This window comes from Microcaecilia unicolor, chromosome 3 (assembly GCF_901765095.1).
Source record: "Microcaecilia unicolor chromosome 3, aMicUni1.1, whole genome shotgun sequence".
Taxonomy (NCBI): domain Eukaryota; kingdom Metazoa; phylum Chordata; class Amphibia; order Gymnophiona; family Siphonopidae; genus Microcaecilia; species Microcaecilia unicolor.
In genome coordinates, this window is record NC_044033.1 from 267,411,502 (window position 1) to 267,427,290 (window position 15,789).

The 15,789-nt window shown below is 46.0% G+C and overlaps 1 protein-coding gene across 1 annotated transcript in view; it reads left to right on the forward strand.

Moving 5' to 3' along the window:
- The window catches only part of LOC115466676 (sulfotransferase 6B1-like), an 81,596-nt gene extending 66,582 nt beyond the window's left edge, over positions 1-15,014 (forward strand). The window contains exons 6-7 of the mRNA XM_030198077.1: positions 8,821-8,977; positions 13,488-15,014. Of these exons, the coding sequence (XP_030053937.1) occupies positions 8,821-8,977; positions 13,488-13,618 (288 nt within the window). The 3' untranslated portion in view covers positions 13,619-15,014. The remainder of the gene's footprint in view (positions 1-8,820; positions 8,978-13,487) is intronic.
- Positions 15,015-15,789: the final 775 nt, after the last annotated feature.

Genomic DNA, 15,789 nt, shown 5'->3' on the forward strand with positions numbered 1-15,789 from the left:
TCTCCCTCCACCACCCGCAGCAGAGGCTCTCCCTCCACCACCCGCAGCCTTTGCTGATGGTGGCACTGAAGAAGAAGCTGAAGATGCAGAAGGGGGGGGGGGCACCTCCGCAGCAGAGGCCATCCAGCCAGAGGAGGCAGCTACTGCGCCTCGCCACACAATTTCTGGGCCAGAATGTGCACATGGAAGACTACCGGAGCCAAAAATTGGAGCTGCAGCAGGAAGCGCTCCAGGCCCAACAGGAAGTGATCCAGGTGCACTGGGAAGTGCTCCAGGCCCAACAGGAAGCGATCCAGGTGCACCGGGAAGCGCTCCAGGCCCAACGTGATGTGATACAGCAGCTCCAATGGCTGGAGCATAGCATCAAGGGCCTACACCCTGACCTGAGAGCACCTAATACAGCCCTGATGCAGCAACAACTGGCGTCGACTTCCACCACTGCACATGAACCACCTGCCAAGAAGTGGAGCTTGAGATCCTCAGCCTCCCCAGCCACTGGTCCAGCAGCCATCACACCAGCTCCCCTTCTGGGTCCTGTGCCCAGGTTGCAGGGCAAGCCACAGAGCGCAAAGTGGCCGGACTTCCACAGGGCAGCCAAGGCAGCAGACTGCCTTGTGGACACAGAGGAGGAGAGTGGGAGCTCATCAGAGGACTCTCAACAGTCTCACCAGCTGCAAAGGAACATGGTGGGAGGGGTAGGAGGGGACAGGGACGGGGCCAGGGGAGGGGAATATGCATAGAGCGGGTGATGGTGGTGGTGGTGGGGGGGTGTTGGTGTGTAAGTACTGTGTGAAATAAATAAATGTCAACTTACTCTCACAGAAAACTTGTTTCGATCAGTCTTTGCCTGGCTCTGACCCCCAGCTGGTGTTCACTCTGCTCTGCTCTGTGGGCGGGAGGTGGAGGGGACTCCTCATCCTGTTCATCTGGGGCCTGCTGCTCTGCTGGCTGTGGCTCTTCTGGTAGGGCCTGTCCTCTGCACATTGCCAAATTATGTAGCATGCAGCAGGCCAGGAATATCTTTGCCACCTTTTGGGGGCTGTGCAGGCGCTCCCCTCCAGAACAGTCCAGACATCGGAACCTGTTCTTAAGTTGTCCAAAGGTGCGCTCGGTGATGCCACAGGTGGTCCGATGTCTACTGTTGTAGTTCTCCTCTGACCTTCTTTGTGGGTGCACTATGGGGGTCATGAGCCAACTCTGCTGTGGGTAGCCTCTGTCACCTTTAGAGAGAAAAACCAACCATTCACAGGGGTGGGTCAGCAGTGGTGACAGCAGCTTGGGGACACATTGCCGCTGGCTACAGAATTTGGAGAGTTCTGGCTGTTGGAGCAGCAAAGGAAGAAGAGGTCTTCACCTGGAGATCCTTGCCAGCTCAGGTATTCGTATTTTGCATTCAGGCGGGGGGGGGGGGGGGGGGAGGGCGGTGGAAAATTGGTGTCCACCCACTTTTCAGTTCAGCCCTGCCCTGCACCCCTCCCTTTCCCCTCCTCCCTGTCTGCCTATGCCAGTGAATACAATACAAAGACATCTGTGACACTTATATCCCACAGTTACCATATTCCAATTAATAAATACAAACTAAAACACTTTTTTCTACCTTTGTTGTCTGGATATTTTATTTTTCCGTCATGTTGGTCCCAGTTTCTCTGTCTGCCTTCTGCTAATTCTCTTTCTAGCGGCTTTTGTCCATTTGTCATTTCTTCTCTCTTCAGTCACTACACCAGTCTCTGACATATTGATCCTTCCTTTCTCTGTCTTTTTCTTTTCTGCCTCTCTGTCCACTCAAATTTCACCTTCTGTCATACTCTTCTCCTTCTTTTGACTTTACAGCTACCTATTAAACTTTCCATATTCTTCTCTTATTCCCTAGCTGCTACTACTACTACTATTACTTAACATTTCTAAAGCGCTACTAGGGTTATGCAGCGCTGTACAGTTTAACATAGGACAGTCCCTGCTCAAGGAGCTTACAATCTAAAAGACAAATGTACAGTCAGTCAAATAGGGGCAGTCAAATTGGGCAGTCTAGATTTCCTGAATTGTAAGCTCTTTGAGCAGGGACTGTCTTTCTTCTATGTTTGTGCAGCGCTGCGTATGCCTTGTAGCGCTATAGAAATGCTAAATAGTAGTAGTAGTAGAATAGAGGTATAAAGGTTAGGTGCTGAAGGCAACATTGAAAAGGTGAGCTTTGAGCAAGGATTTGAAGATGGGCAGGGAGGGGGCTTGGCGTAAGGGCTCAGGAAGGGCTCCAAGCATAGGGAGAGGTGAGGCAGAAAGGGCGGAGTCTGGAGTTGGCGGTGGTGGAGAAGGGTACTAAGAGGAGGGATTTGTCCTGTGAGCGGAGAATTCGGGTGGGAACGTAAGGGAAGATGAGGGTAGAGAGGTAATGAGGGGCTGCGGACTGAGTGCATTTGTAGGTTAGAAGGAGGAGCTTGAACTGTATGCGGTACCTGATCGGAAGCCAGTGAAGTGACTTGAGGAGAGGGGTGATATGAGCGTATCGGTCCAGGCGGAATATAAGACGTGCAGCCGAGTTCTGAACGGATTGAAGGGGGGATAGATGGCTAAGTGGGAGGCCAGTGAGGAGCAGGTTACAGTAGTCAAGGCGAGAGGTAATGAGAGAGTGGATGAGAGTTCGGGTGGTGTACTCAGAGAGGAAAGGGCGAATTTTGCTGATGTTAAAGAGAAAGAAGCGACAGGTCTTGGCTATCTGCTGGATATGCGCAGAGAAGGAGAGGGAGGAGTCAAAGATGACTCCGAGGTTGCGGGCAGATGAGATGAGGAGGATGAGGGTGTTATCGACTGAGATAGAGAGTGGAGGAAGAGGAAAAGTGGGTTTTGGTGGAAAGACGATAAGCTCGGTCTTGGCCATGTTCAGTTTCAGGTGACGTTTGGACATCCAGGCAGCAATGTCGGATAAGCAGGCCGATACTTTGGCCTGGGTTTCCGCAGTGATGTCTGGTGTGGAGAGATAAAGCTGGGTGTCGTCAGCAAAAAGATGACAGTGGAAACCATGAGATGAGATCAGTGAGCCCAGGGAAGAGGTGTAGATTGAAAAAAGAAGGGGTCCAAGGACAGATCCCTGGGGAACTCCAACTGGGAGCGGGATGGGGGTGGAGGAAGATCCATGAGAATGTACTCTGAAGGTACGGTGGGAGAGATAAGAGGAGAACCAGGAGAGGACAGAGCACTGGAACCCAAATGAGGACAGTGTGGCAAAAAGTAAATCATGATTGACAGTGTCAAAAGCGGCGGATAGGTCAAGGAGGATGAGGATGGAGTAGTGACCTTTGGATTTGGCAAGGAACAGGTCATTACAGACTTTAGTGAGTGCCGTTTCTGTCAAGTGTAGGAAAACCAGATTGAAGCGGATCGAGGATGGCATTAGAGGAGAGAAAATCAAGGCAGTGGCTGTGAACGGCACGTTCGAGTATCTTGGAGAGGAAGGGTAGGAGGGAGATGGGGCGGTAGTTGGAGGGACAGGTAGGGTCTAGTGATGGTTTTTTGAGGAGTGGTGTGAATACGGCGTGCTTGAAGGTGTCAGGGACAGTTGCAGTGGAGAGAGAGAGATTGAGGATATGACAGATGGGGGGGGGGTAACAGTAGAAGAGATGGTGTTAAGTAGGTTGGTGGGGATGGGATCAGAGGAACAAGTTGTGCATTTCGAGGAGGAAAGAAGGTGGGCGGTTTCCTCTTCGGTGATATCAGGAAAAGAGGAGAAGGAGACCTGGGTTGGTTGGTTGAGGTAGTGTGTTGAAGGGTGAAGAGGAGAAGGTGGCTTGGGTAGTGAACTCAAGGTTGATCTTCTGCACCTTGTCGCGGAAGTAGTCAGCCAGTGATTGAGGAGAGAGTGAGGGGGGGTGGGAGCGGAGGGCACTTTGAGGAGGGAGTTAAGGGTGGCGAAGAGACGACGAGGGTTGGAGCTGAGAGAATTTTGCTATACTAAATGTATCTTCTCAGACAGATTTCCACAACTCATGTTGAATTGTAAGCCACATTGAGCCTGCAAAAAGGTGGGATAGAAATGCAATAAATAAATTAGTCAATTGGGTGTAATAGTCCTGTTTGGCAAGGAATAGGGAGAACTGGAAGGAGGATAACATGAATTTGTAATGAAGGAAATCGGTCTGGGTGCGAGATTTCCTCCAGAGGTGTTCAGCAGATCGGGTGCAGGAGCGAAGGTATCGGATGCAAGGGGTCAGCCAGGGCTGGGGATTAGTACGCCTTGTGGGACGGGGGGTGGATGGTGCGAGGGTGTCTAGAGCAGAGGAGAGAGTGGTGGCATTGTAAGTGGAGACAGCCTTGTCAACAGACTCGGAGGACATGATGGAGGGGAGGAGATTAGAAATACTAGAGGATAAGGTGGGGGGGGGAGGTCAATGTCACGCTTCACACGAAACACTGGATAGTGAGCTCTTGGGCTACTGCCGAGGGCGGCAGTGGCAGGAGGAACACCCACCGGAACAGAAGCCACAGCAGAGAGCAGGAAGATAGTCCACAAACCCAGCAGAACCGTGGGCAGGCAAAATAAAGTCAAGGTCCAGATCCAGACAAAGGTTCAAAGGCAGGCGGCAAGCAAAGTCCAGGTCCAGGCAAAGGTTCAAAAGGCAGGCCGCAAGCAAAGTCAAAGTTCAGGTCCAGGCAAAAGGTTCAAAGGCAGGCGGCAAGCAAAGTCTAAGTCCAGGCACAAGGTTCAAAGGCAGAAACTGAAAGTAGCAAGGGAAGCACAGAAACAAACAATCGCAGAAGACACACCTCTGAGGACGTCTGTTGCAAGGCAAACTAGGGAAACTTCCAGGTGGTTAATAAAAGGCCAACAGCCAGGGAGTTCACCAGGTACGGAAACAGCTTAGTTCCAAAAAGTCTGGAGACCAACTGACAGGCTAGAAAATCCGGACCGCACCGGCATGACTTCTGGAACCGGGAAAACCACAGACAGACAGTCCATTGCGACCACCAGGTCTGACCACCAGGGGGCAAGATGAATGACAGCATGATACTGGGGCAGAGTCATAACAGTCAATAGCCTGGAGATTCCTGGAAGTAGTGGTTAGTGTTGGGCGGGGCTGAGAGGGGGGGGGGGGGTTGATGAAGTGCGAAGGTGATCATCTCACTCCTTCCCCAGCCTGCTATTCCCTTCTATCTTTCATCTACCCTCCATTACTACACTTCTACCTCTGTATTCACTATCCATCTCTCCGCATATCACTGATTATCTTGCCACCCCTTCTTGGCCTTTCCCACATGTTGCCACCATTTCCACTATTTCCCTTCCCTCTCCCTCCCTCCATTCTTGTAGCTCCATGTCTCTGTTCCTTCACACTCATCTTCCTATCTCATCTCACTTCCCGTCTGCTACCTCTCCCCTCTTTCCTGCTGTTGTTCTCCCCCTCACCCCACATCACATCACATAAGCAAGCATCTCTCCCTGCCAACCTCCCTTTGTTTGGCACCTGCCTCTCCCTCCCTTGCTTACCTGGGTCCAACATCTTCCTCCTTCTTTTCAACTGCCCTCCCATCTAGCATTTCTCCCTCCCTCCCCACCACTTCTGGGTCCAACACCTTTCCCTTTCTCTTCTTTCCTCCACCCCATTGTTTGCCATCTCACTCTCTTCCTCCCCTCTGTTCCCAGGCCCTTCATTTCTTCTTCAATATCCACCCCTGACTTCCAATTTTGCAGGCATGTCCCCCTATCTCTAAAAACCCTTCCCTGGTCTACTTTAAAACAGTTCCAGGAGGTTCCCGTGGTCTGACACCTTCTCCTGTTCTCACCACCCAGATCTGAGGTCTCTCTCCCTTCCCCTCACTTTCCCTGTCTTCCTAACATCACATTTTGTTGAGGGGAGAGGGGCAGGTCTGCAGCCTGGCAGCAATTCTTATACACTACCTGTGTCTGCCCTGGAGCTGTTTCTCTGCCATGTTCCTCCAGGCTGACACAGGTAGTTGCATCAGAAGGGGGAGGAACACAGCAGAGAAACAGCGCCAGGCCGCAGGCAAGGACGTTGCTGCGCTACTGGCCCCCCCTTCAACAAAATGCATGTTAGGAAGACAGACCACAGGGGCCCTCTGGAGCTGTGGTGCCTAGGGCATCTGCTCTGTTTGTTCCCCCCCCCCCCTAATACCGGCCTTGCTTCTTCTAGTGATGCACTTCTGCAGCTACACCCAGGCCTTGAACTGACTTCCCCTGTCCTGGTTCCTACTTTCAGGCTGGGATTCCCTTGCCCATCCTAAGAAGCTCTAACACCTTCACAGTTGCCACTATTGAGGCTGCAAATACTCAATTCAGCCTGAGATTATTTAGCCACTTTGGAATCCCCCTCTCCTCCAAGGGTCCCGTCGGGGGTACAGGCAACCAAAGACCCCGTGTCTCCCCCAACTCTAGTATTTATTAACTTTTACTCCTCCCTCTCTGTCACTCACACATCCAGAAACATTTCTCTCTGCACTTTATCCCAAGAACCCAACCTCTTGGGCAGGATCCTCACTCCTCTCACCACTCAAGTCCTCCCTCCAGTGTCTCTGGAGAGTTCTACAAACCAAATTTTAGTAATCCCCAATATAATAGAGGATTACAGATATATAAATACACAGTGTTTCATGTTCATTACTTAAAGTTCTGTAAACCAGTATTATAACTATAAACTTTTAATTCCCCATAAAATTGGAAGCCAATGCAAGGTCAACAATACTGGTGTAGTATGGTCAGTTCAACAAGTCTTAGGAACCATACTGCAGCATTTGGAACAAACTGAAGGGCTCAGAGTGTAGAATTTGGGAGACCCAATGAAATCTTCTTACAATAACCCAGATGTGAAACAACCAGTGATTGAATAAAGTTTGAAAAAGGCTTTAATTGATGAGTCATCTATAATTTAAAAAAACTTCTCAGCTGCTTTTATTTGCGATTTCATGGATAAACTGGAATCAATTATGACTCCTAGATGTATTAGTTGTAAGGTAATAAGAATAAATAATTCTTCCATCTGCAACTGACTGGGTCCTGGGTGAATTCTGAACAGGAAATCTGCCCAGCAACAAAGTTTTCTGATATTCAGTACCAGTTATGGCAATACAGCCATTGTTTTAAAATTTTAATTCATAAATTTACTAAGTCAAAAACTGCTTCAATGGCACTAATAACTGCAGGTCACCAGCATAAAAATGATAACTTACTCCTAAACCCAGAGAGCAAACACAAATTGGAGAAATGGATATATGTTGAACAATATTGTAAACAGGTTTGATCCTGGAGGTACACGTTCTGTAAGGTAAGCCAAGGGTAACTTGTTGCATACGATAAAAAAGAAATGATCTAAACCATTCCAATAGTGAACCTGAAATCTAAAGGTGCCTTATCAAGATTCCATGATTAATAGTCTCAAATTCTGTGGGTACATCATGCAGTACCAAAAGGCATGTATTCCCGAATTCAAAACCTCTAAGAATTACATCAAGCTAGCTGGACCACAACATTTCTGTTCCATGACTAGCTAAAAACTCAAACTGATAGGGAATCAATAATAAGTTAACAAACTGTCAAAGCTGCTCTAATATAACATTTTCAATTACCTTCCCCCACCCTCTATGGTCCAACATCTCTACCTATCTCTTCCCCGCCTCCCTCCGTTCTACCAACAAGTCCAGCATATCTACTACTACTACTATTTAACATTTCTAAAGTGCTACCAGGGTTGTGCAATGCTGTACAATTAACAAAGAAGGACAGTCCCTGCTTCCCCTCCCCAACCTACCAAGAATCCAGCATCTCCCCTGTCTATCAGCTTTCCTCCCCCCACTTCAGTGTACCTTAAATCTCCACTTCTAAAAATTGCCAGCTGTGAGAGACAAGGGAGTTGGCAGATTGTCGGCAGGAAGGGGTGAGAAAGATGCTGGACTGCGGATGGGGAAGCGTCAGGAAAAAATAGCTTTTCTCTGGCCGGTTTTAAGAATCTGATGGCAGCTGGTTTGGTGATTGACAAGGTGGCCAGGCTGGTTGAAAACCAAATAGTTGGCAACCCTATGTTGATTCCAGTCTGTTTAGAAAAGCAACTGCGCTGATGTCATTGGCCCTTTGAGAGAACTGAGAATTGATGCAAGGTGACAGTCAAGCTTATTTCAACATTTCACAAGTTCCTCTATGGCCTGTTTAATCCACTCACCTATGTCATATCCAACTACTTTAGTTCTCAAGAAAACCCAAATATTTGTATAGAGTTTTGTGTATATATGTGTGGGGGGTGGGGGAGTCTGATTGCGATATTTCTTCCCGCTCCTATGGACTTCCAGCTTCTTTATAGGAGCTATGGCATCATAAAGTCAATAAATCAAATCAAATCATTTGTAGCTACCCAGGAATTCAGCTGTATTTTTAAACTCTACTTCTTCCACCTCCCATCTAATCCTACCTTTGCAATTATTGTCTTTGGCCAAACTGTACCCCCCCCCCCCACCCCCATTCACCCTGTCTAGCCAGGAGGTGTCAGTGGTATGGAATGGCTAGAACTACCTTCTTCTGAGCATGTAAGTTCTGCATCTGCAGCGTCCCACCCCAGGCTGATCCAAGGATCCAAAACTAGGCTCAGGAATAAAAACTCGACCTCTTGCATGACCACATCTAGTCCCTCATTATCCTAAAGTTGCTAGAATACCCAACTATTAAAACTCTGAAGGAATTACACTACTGCGACGTGCTATGTATTTAGTTGGGTTGAAAGCAGACACCAGGCCAGTGGCAGGATGTTAATGAAGGAAATTTATCTTGATCTGCATTACATTAAGCCATTTTGTTAAAATTTACATTTTCTATCTTCCTGTTTTCAGAACACTGTTGCTGGTGTGAAAAGAATAGCTGAATTCTTTGGGCTGCCTGTGACTGAGGAGAATATTCAGTCCGTTGTAGACCAAAACACATTCCAGACTTTGAAACAGGAATCCAGTACGACACATGGTGCATTTGGCAATATGCTGTTCCGGAAAGGTAATTTCTTTTTGTTTTCATCTGGCCCACAACTATCCCTTCCTATGTTTCACCAGTTGGAGCCACAGAATAGTCAATGAATGTCCAAAAGCATTTTGGGATATATTTGTATGAACGCTGGTATATAAATCTTCCTCATAGAAGGGCTCTGGCTATTCACAGTTAGTCTGTTTCATAACTGGTCCTGTGCCCAATGATACACTGTAACTTCATGAAAAGTTAAATCACTATAAAACCATTTATTTTCATTGCAAGAGGTCCAGTTTCTCCAGCTAACAGTTGAGAGAGAACCTTAGGTCATTAGGAATGCGCAATGGGAAAATCGCGCTCTGTTGGGTGTAACACCCACTACAAATCCAGTGCATCCAGAACACCACACAGTAAGGAGATTCCTTTAGAACAATCAATTTAATTGGTCTGGAGCTTATGCGCCTTACCTAGGGATGGGTCCCACTTTAGGAATAGAATCAAAGGACTGTAGATGTTTAATTAGCGTGGAGAATAATTTCTTACTATAAGTACATACGTACATAAGTATTGCCACACTGGGACAGACCAAAGGTTCATCAAGCCCAGCATCCTGTTTCCAACAGTGGCCAATCCAGGTCACAAATACCTGGCAAGATCCCAAAAAAAGAAGGAAAGGAAGGGAAAGAGATGCTGAACCAAGGGGATGAAGGAAGAGGGAAGGAAATACTAAACACACAGCAGAGAGAGGGAAGGGAAAGAGGGAGATAGACACATTGGTGGGGTGGGGAGGGAGGATAAGCGGGGAGAAGCTGGACACAGGGAGGTATACAGAAATAGAGGGAAGATGATGGGCATGGAGTGGAACATAGGGATAGGAACACAAAGGGAAGATGCTGCATATAGATGGTCTATGGACACAGAGGGGCAATGCCAGACATGTGAGGGGTTATATGGACACAGAGGGAAAATGCTATACATAGGGGAGAATAGGAATACAGAAAGGGAACGGAACTTAATATACTGCCTTTCTGTGGTTTTTGCAACTACATTCAAAGCAGTTTACATAGTATATACAGGTACTTATTTGTACCTGGAGCAATGGAGGGTTCAGTGACTTATCCAGAGTCACAAGTAGCTGATGTGAGAATCAAACCCAGTTCCCCAGAATCCAAGCCTGCTGCACTAACCACTAGGCTACTCCTCCACTGGGCTTGGGGGGGGGGGGGCATAGGGACACAGAGGAGTGATGCTGGACATAGGGGTAGGGGATAAGAACATAGAGTGGTGATGATAAATGCAGGGAGATGGACACAGGTGAAATGCTGGACAGGGAAGTATAGGGGACCCCAGAGAAGGGAGATGCTGAACATGGGGAAAGATATGTACGTAAAGATGGAAGATGGATGGAGAAAGAAGAAATGTCAAATGGGCAGGACACCCTGGCGAGCAAATTAAAAGAAGACAGAGGGAAACAGAAACCAGACACTGGGACCAACATGATTTGAAAAAAATAATATGCCCAGACAACAAAAGGTAGACAAAATAATTTTATTTTCTATTTTGTGATTAGAATATGTCAGATTTGAAATGTGTATCCTGCCAGAACTGGCGCTAGACTTGGCACCCAGGGCAAAAATTTGGGAGAGGACCCCAAAGCCCATTACCAGGCAGTGCTGTGTTCAGCTCCCATCAGGCTTTGGGTTCTCTCTGGCCAGGGGACAGTTGCCCCAGTTGCACTCCCCTAAGACCATTCCTGGCATGTGTGATCTTTATATTTTGCACAGTATAGGAGGAAATGCATCTCTTTCTATTTCTTTGGTGTTGTACTACAAAGCAAGGTGTGGCTTCTTGGGATTTTGGTTTAATTTATATTTATCATGTAGTAATCTGTAGTAATTTGGCTTGTTCAGTTTTCCCGATAGTGGAAGAGATATTTGTAAGGGAGGAGAGGAGGCAGGGGTTTTGTTGATCCTCGTTCTGTATTGTTTGTGATTTATAAAATGAAAGTTGTACAGCGTATTGTTTCTTTTTATACTTTAATAAAAAGTCAAATATAAAATCATAACTGTTTGAGGCTTGTGCAGGTGGGATCAGACATCACTCGCAGGGAAGGGGTGGGGACAGGGACAGAGCTTGCTGCGATGGTGGGGATGGGGATATTGCTCATGGGGACAGGGTGGAGAAAAGGACAGAGTTCACAGGGACAGAGCTTGCAGGGATGGGGTGGGGACAGGGGCAAACTTTGTTCCTGTTTCATTCTCTAGTGCCTTGGCCCTATTTGTGGGATGTTTTGTACCAATTTGGATTCCATGCCCTATAGTAGGCAGGATATGAGCACTTTATACAGACCCTTGGACACAACTTTTGGTTAATGGAGTTCTCTCTTCTTCCTTTAGTGTCCAGAGGGATACACAACAGGGATGCCCCTTATCCGCTACATTTTTGTACTGTATAGAACTATTGGCTCAGAAGATCTTAAAAGATCCTGCGATCTGTGGGATCCCGATGGGGAAACATGATTTGCATTATTTTCTGATGACATATTGACAGCATTTACTAATCTGCAGACCCTGGATGTGTTCATAAGTACATAAGTATTTCCATACTGGGAAAGACCAAAGGTCCATCAAGCCCAGCATCCTGTTTTCAACAGTGGCCAATCCAGGTCACAAATGCCTGGCAAGATCCCCCAAAAATAGAAGGGGCGTAGGTGTTGCATACCATCGACTGGCATTCCACTGCTAGTTCTAACACTATAAAACGGCCTTCTGTATCAGCGATCACTCTTTTCTTCTCTACCAACAGTCCCTTTCTTAATAAAATCCATACCACTGTTGTTTAGTGTGTTCCTGAGAACTTAGATGTGTTTCCTACAGACAGGTGATATCAGCCTTCTGCCTATTTAGGGCTTGTAATATTTTCTGTCTTTTTATAGGTGATGATATCCCCCCCACATTCCATGAGACTATCTTAATAGGCATATGTATATGTAAGGAAATATGTTAGAGTCAAATGGGGCAGATGCTCCATAGTGTGTGCAGTTCAGTATGAGAGTGCCATCCCAACCTTCTCCCCTCCCCCCTTGTGATTAATGGGACTAGGGTAGAACCTCCCCCCCCCCCCCACCTGTTTGTTTCTCTTATTTTCTATAGGTGACCATGTAGTCCCAACACTTAAGGATAGGTATTAAGACCTAGATTGATATATGCTCCATAGTCCTGCAAGCACCATCCCTCCCCACTGGTCCTCCCACCCAACCTCTTTATCCCAATGAAAAATATCCATCCCCCTCTCCTATAATCCAAACACATTGTAAGTTAATTCCCTGATGACCCCTTAGCGTACTCCCCCCTTTCTGCCCCCCCCAAACAGCCCAGCCTAACAAACCTAGACAGTATTAGCATAAGAATGGCAATCATTAGTAAATACTATTACCGTACAACTTGCAAATGAACCAGATTCTTGGCACCTTCAAGATAACATATGTACTCAAAAACTAGCCAAGATCATATTTAACCAGTGAGAAGGGGCCAGACAGCCACATGAAGGTTAGTCCTCCCAGGAGCCTACCGCCAACATCCCCTAGGATGAACCAGAGGCACTCCATGCGTCCTGGCCTCCTGAGTCAACTCTGTGTCCAAGGTTTCCCCTTTTCATGGCCTTTATAATATACAAACACCACACAGACAAATGACTATTGTGGGAGATTTCAGAGCATTCAGCACATTGACTGTGATTGTGAAGCTTTTGGAAAATTTAAACTGTTATTTTTTGGAGACATATTTCAGTGGCATTTTTGATACTAATATTGTCGTATATGGCACAGCGAGGATGTTTATTCACAAATTAGTTTTATTTTAATGTGGTGGCAAGATCAAGGATGTGCAACAGTTTAAATGAGAGTTGAATAGACTCATATACTCATTTACAATACTCTATTGATTCAGGTTTAGATACTCTTTGGAATACTGAGAGCTGCCACTTTTCTTTTTATTACATTACATCACATTATGGCCACTGTTTACAAAGCCACGCTAGCAGCTGGTGGTGTGGTACTGCCGACACAGTCCATTCACTTTGAATGGGCTGTGTCGGCAATGCCACGCAGCAGCTGCTAGCATGGCTTTGTAAACACGGGGGTTGTATTTGTGCTATGTATACAGGATTTTGAATGGTTTTTGTCCTTCCTGTTCCCTCACTTCAGTATTAATTCTAGTAAATTGTTGTATTTATCTATATATTTTTGGAGGATTTGGGTTTTTTTTTTCAAATGAATAGTTGTACAGTAGCAAAATTCAGTCACTCTCCATCTAACTTATGCATTCAAGTCCGAATGGAGAAATAGCAAAAAAAAAAAAAACCCCAGTTATCCGCTTAATGTTATGCCAGCATTTTCAACATTAATGTGGGAATGCATAGCCAGACTGAAAATCTGCATAAAGTGATGTGGATAAAACATGCATCTGTGTTGGCTGCTGAGTGTCCACCTTAAAGACTATGGATAGATTCATAAATATTTATGTTTTTTTATTTTTTACAGGTATAATTGGAGACTGGATGAACTACTTTAGTGAAGCTCAGAACAAGGAAATGGATGCTAGGTTTGAAGAGTGCTTAGCAGGAACAAAACTAGGAGGAAAACTGAAATACGATGTGTACTGCAAGAACTAGAATTAAAGCAGGAATCAGCTTTAAGAGGAAACTGGTACATATATGCCAAATGCATAGATTGAGTAGCACTTTTAATTTTCATTCTTTGGCCATGCAAACTCCCTGTCTTAGGCTCATCACTTTGGAACTTTTTGCTTCAACCATTAAAGACTGAAAATGGCTATCTGTGTTTTAGAAAATAATGAAAGGCCTTTCTGTTTATTCAAGCTTTTGAGTAATGCTTTCAAAATGTAGTCATGATAGTTTGGTTTTGCTTCTTTGCTTTGAATTTATTAATATTATGCATGGGTATGGAATGTTGATAAATATAAAATCAGTAACTGCAATGACATGCTGAGTAGAATAATTCACTTTGCAAAGATATCAAGCCCAATACTGAGCAGAACATCAAGGGATTAATATGAAACATTTAAGCTAGATGTTTTGAATTTTTCTTATATTCAGCAGCATGATAGGAGTAAATCTATAAATAAAGACACCAACATTTATGTGACAAATATGCACGATTAAAATACCAGCATATGTATGCATATGTGTAGAAGAGTAGTCTAGTGCAGTGATTCTCAATCCAGTCCTCAGGGCACACTCATCCAGTCAGGTTTTCAGTATACCCACAATGAATATGCATAAGATAGATTTTTGCATGCTGTCCTTGATGCAAAATCTTATGCACATGCATCTGTAAGGTTACCCTAATTAGTACACAAGTTCTGTGTGCTTCAAATTTGCATATGATGAGCTTATGCATTGGTGGGCAAAACTTTCTCGTTATACTCACATTAGAAGCTGTGTGCTCAGCCATCAGAAATGGCTCTAACAAGTGACTTTCTATATCGGCTCCTAGGACATTCCCTCTTACAACTTATCATACAACAAAAATCTTCAAATTCTGGTGCCATCTCAGTGACAGCAACAAAAACTGCCTTCACTACCGGGCAAATTGTGAAGTAACACAAAATCCTGCAAAAAATACACTCAGAACCTATTCAGCAAACTTGCTTTACCAAAACAGCACTAATTGCTAGAACTCACAGAGGTGGCTTATAGATCCAAGTTATCCTGGCCAGGCTCTACACATGTCTACATATTTGATTGGTTGCCCTGACCAGGCTCTGCCCTGTTTTAGGCTGGGCAAAGCAAAAGTATAACTGCAATATGCACTGGTATGTTTAAGGAGAACTTCTTTAGAGCTTTTTTCTTTGGCATTGTGCTCTGATATTCCATTTCTGTGCACTGTGGAGATATAGCTGCGTCTCTGCAGGCCAGACCCTTCATACCCCCTCCCTGTGTATGGGAGGCTAGATTGCCATGAATACTGTCTACCTGTAACCAGAAGCTGTGTAGCTGTTCACTCAGGCATCATTAAAGATATCTATTGTATCTATTTCCCAGCTGAGTGTGTGTCAGTCTGTAATCTATGAATTTTGTCATCTGAAAATACAAAAGAACTCACATGGTACCAGCAAGAGTCACTGCTGATCTAGATCACCCTGTTCTGATAACTGTCACAATGAGACATATAGAGGGGCATAATCGAATGTTGCCGGTGATCTATGTTGGCGGTGGCACTACAGCTGGCCGGAACCGTATTATCGAAAAAGATGGCCGGCCACCTTTTTTTCGATAATACGGTTTAGCCCGGCCAAATGCCTTGGAGTACGCCGGGTTTGACATTGCCAGGTGTGTTTTTCCGCGATAATGGAAAAAACTGCCGGCGATCTCAAACCCGGCGAAATCCAAGGCATTTGGCCATGGGAGGAGCCAGCATTTGTAGTGCACTGGTCCCCCTCACATGCCAGGACACCAACTGGGCACCCTAGGGGGCACTGCAGTGGACTTCACAAATTGCTCCCAGGAACATAGTTCCCTTATCTTGTGTGCTGAGCACCCCAACCCCCCCCCCCCAAAAGCCACTCCCCACAACTCTACACCACTACCATAGCCCTTAGGGATGAAGGGAGTCACCTACATGTGGGTACAGTGGGTTTTGGGGGGGGGTTGGAGGGCTCACATTTACCACCACAAGTGTAACAGGTAGGGGTAGAATGGGCCTGGGTCCGCCTGCCTGAAGTGCACTGCACCCACCAAACACTGTTCTAGGGACCTGCATACTGCTGTCAGGGTGCTGGGTATGACATTTGAGGCTGGCATACAGGCTGGCAAAAAAGGTG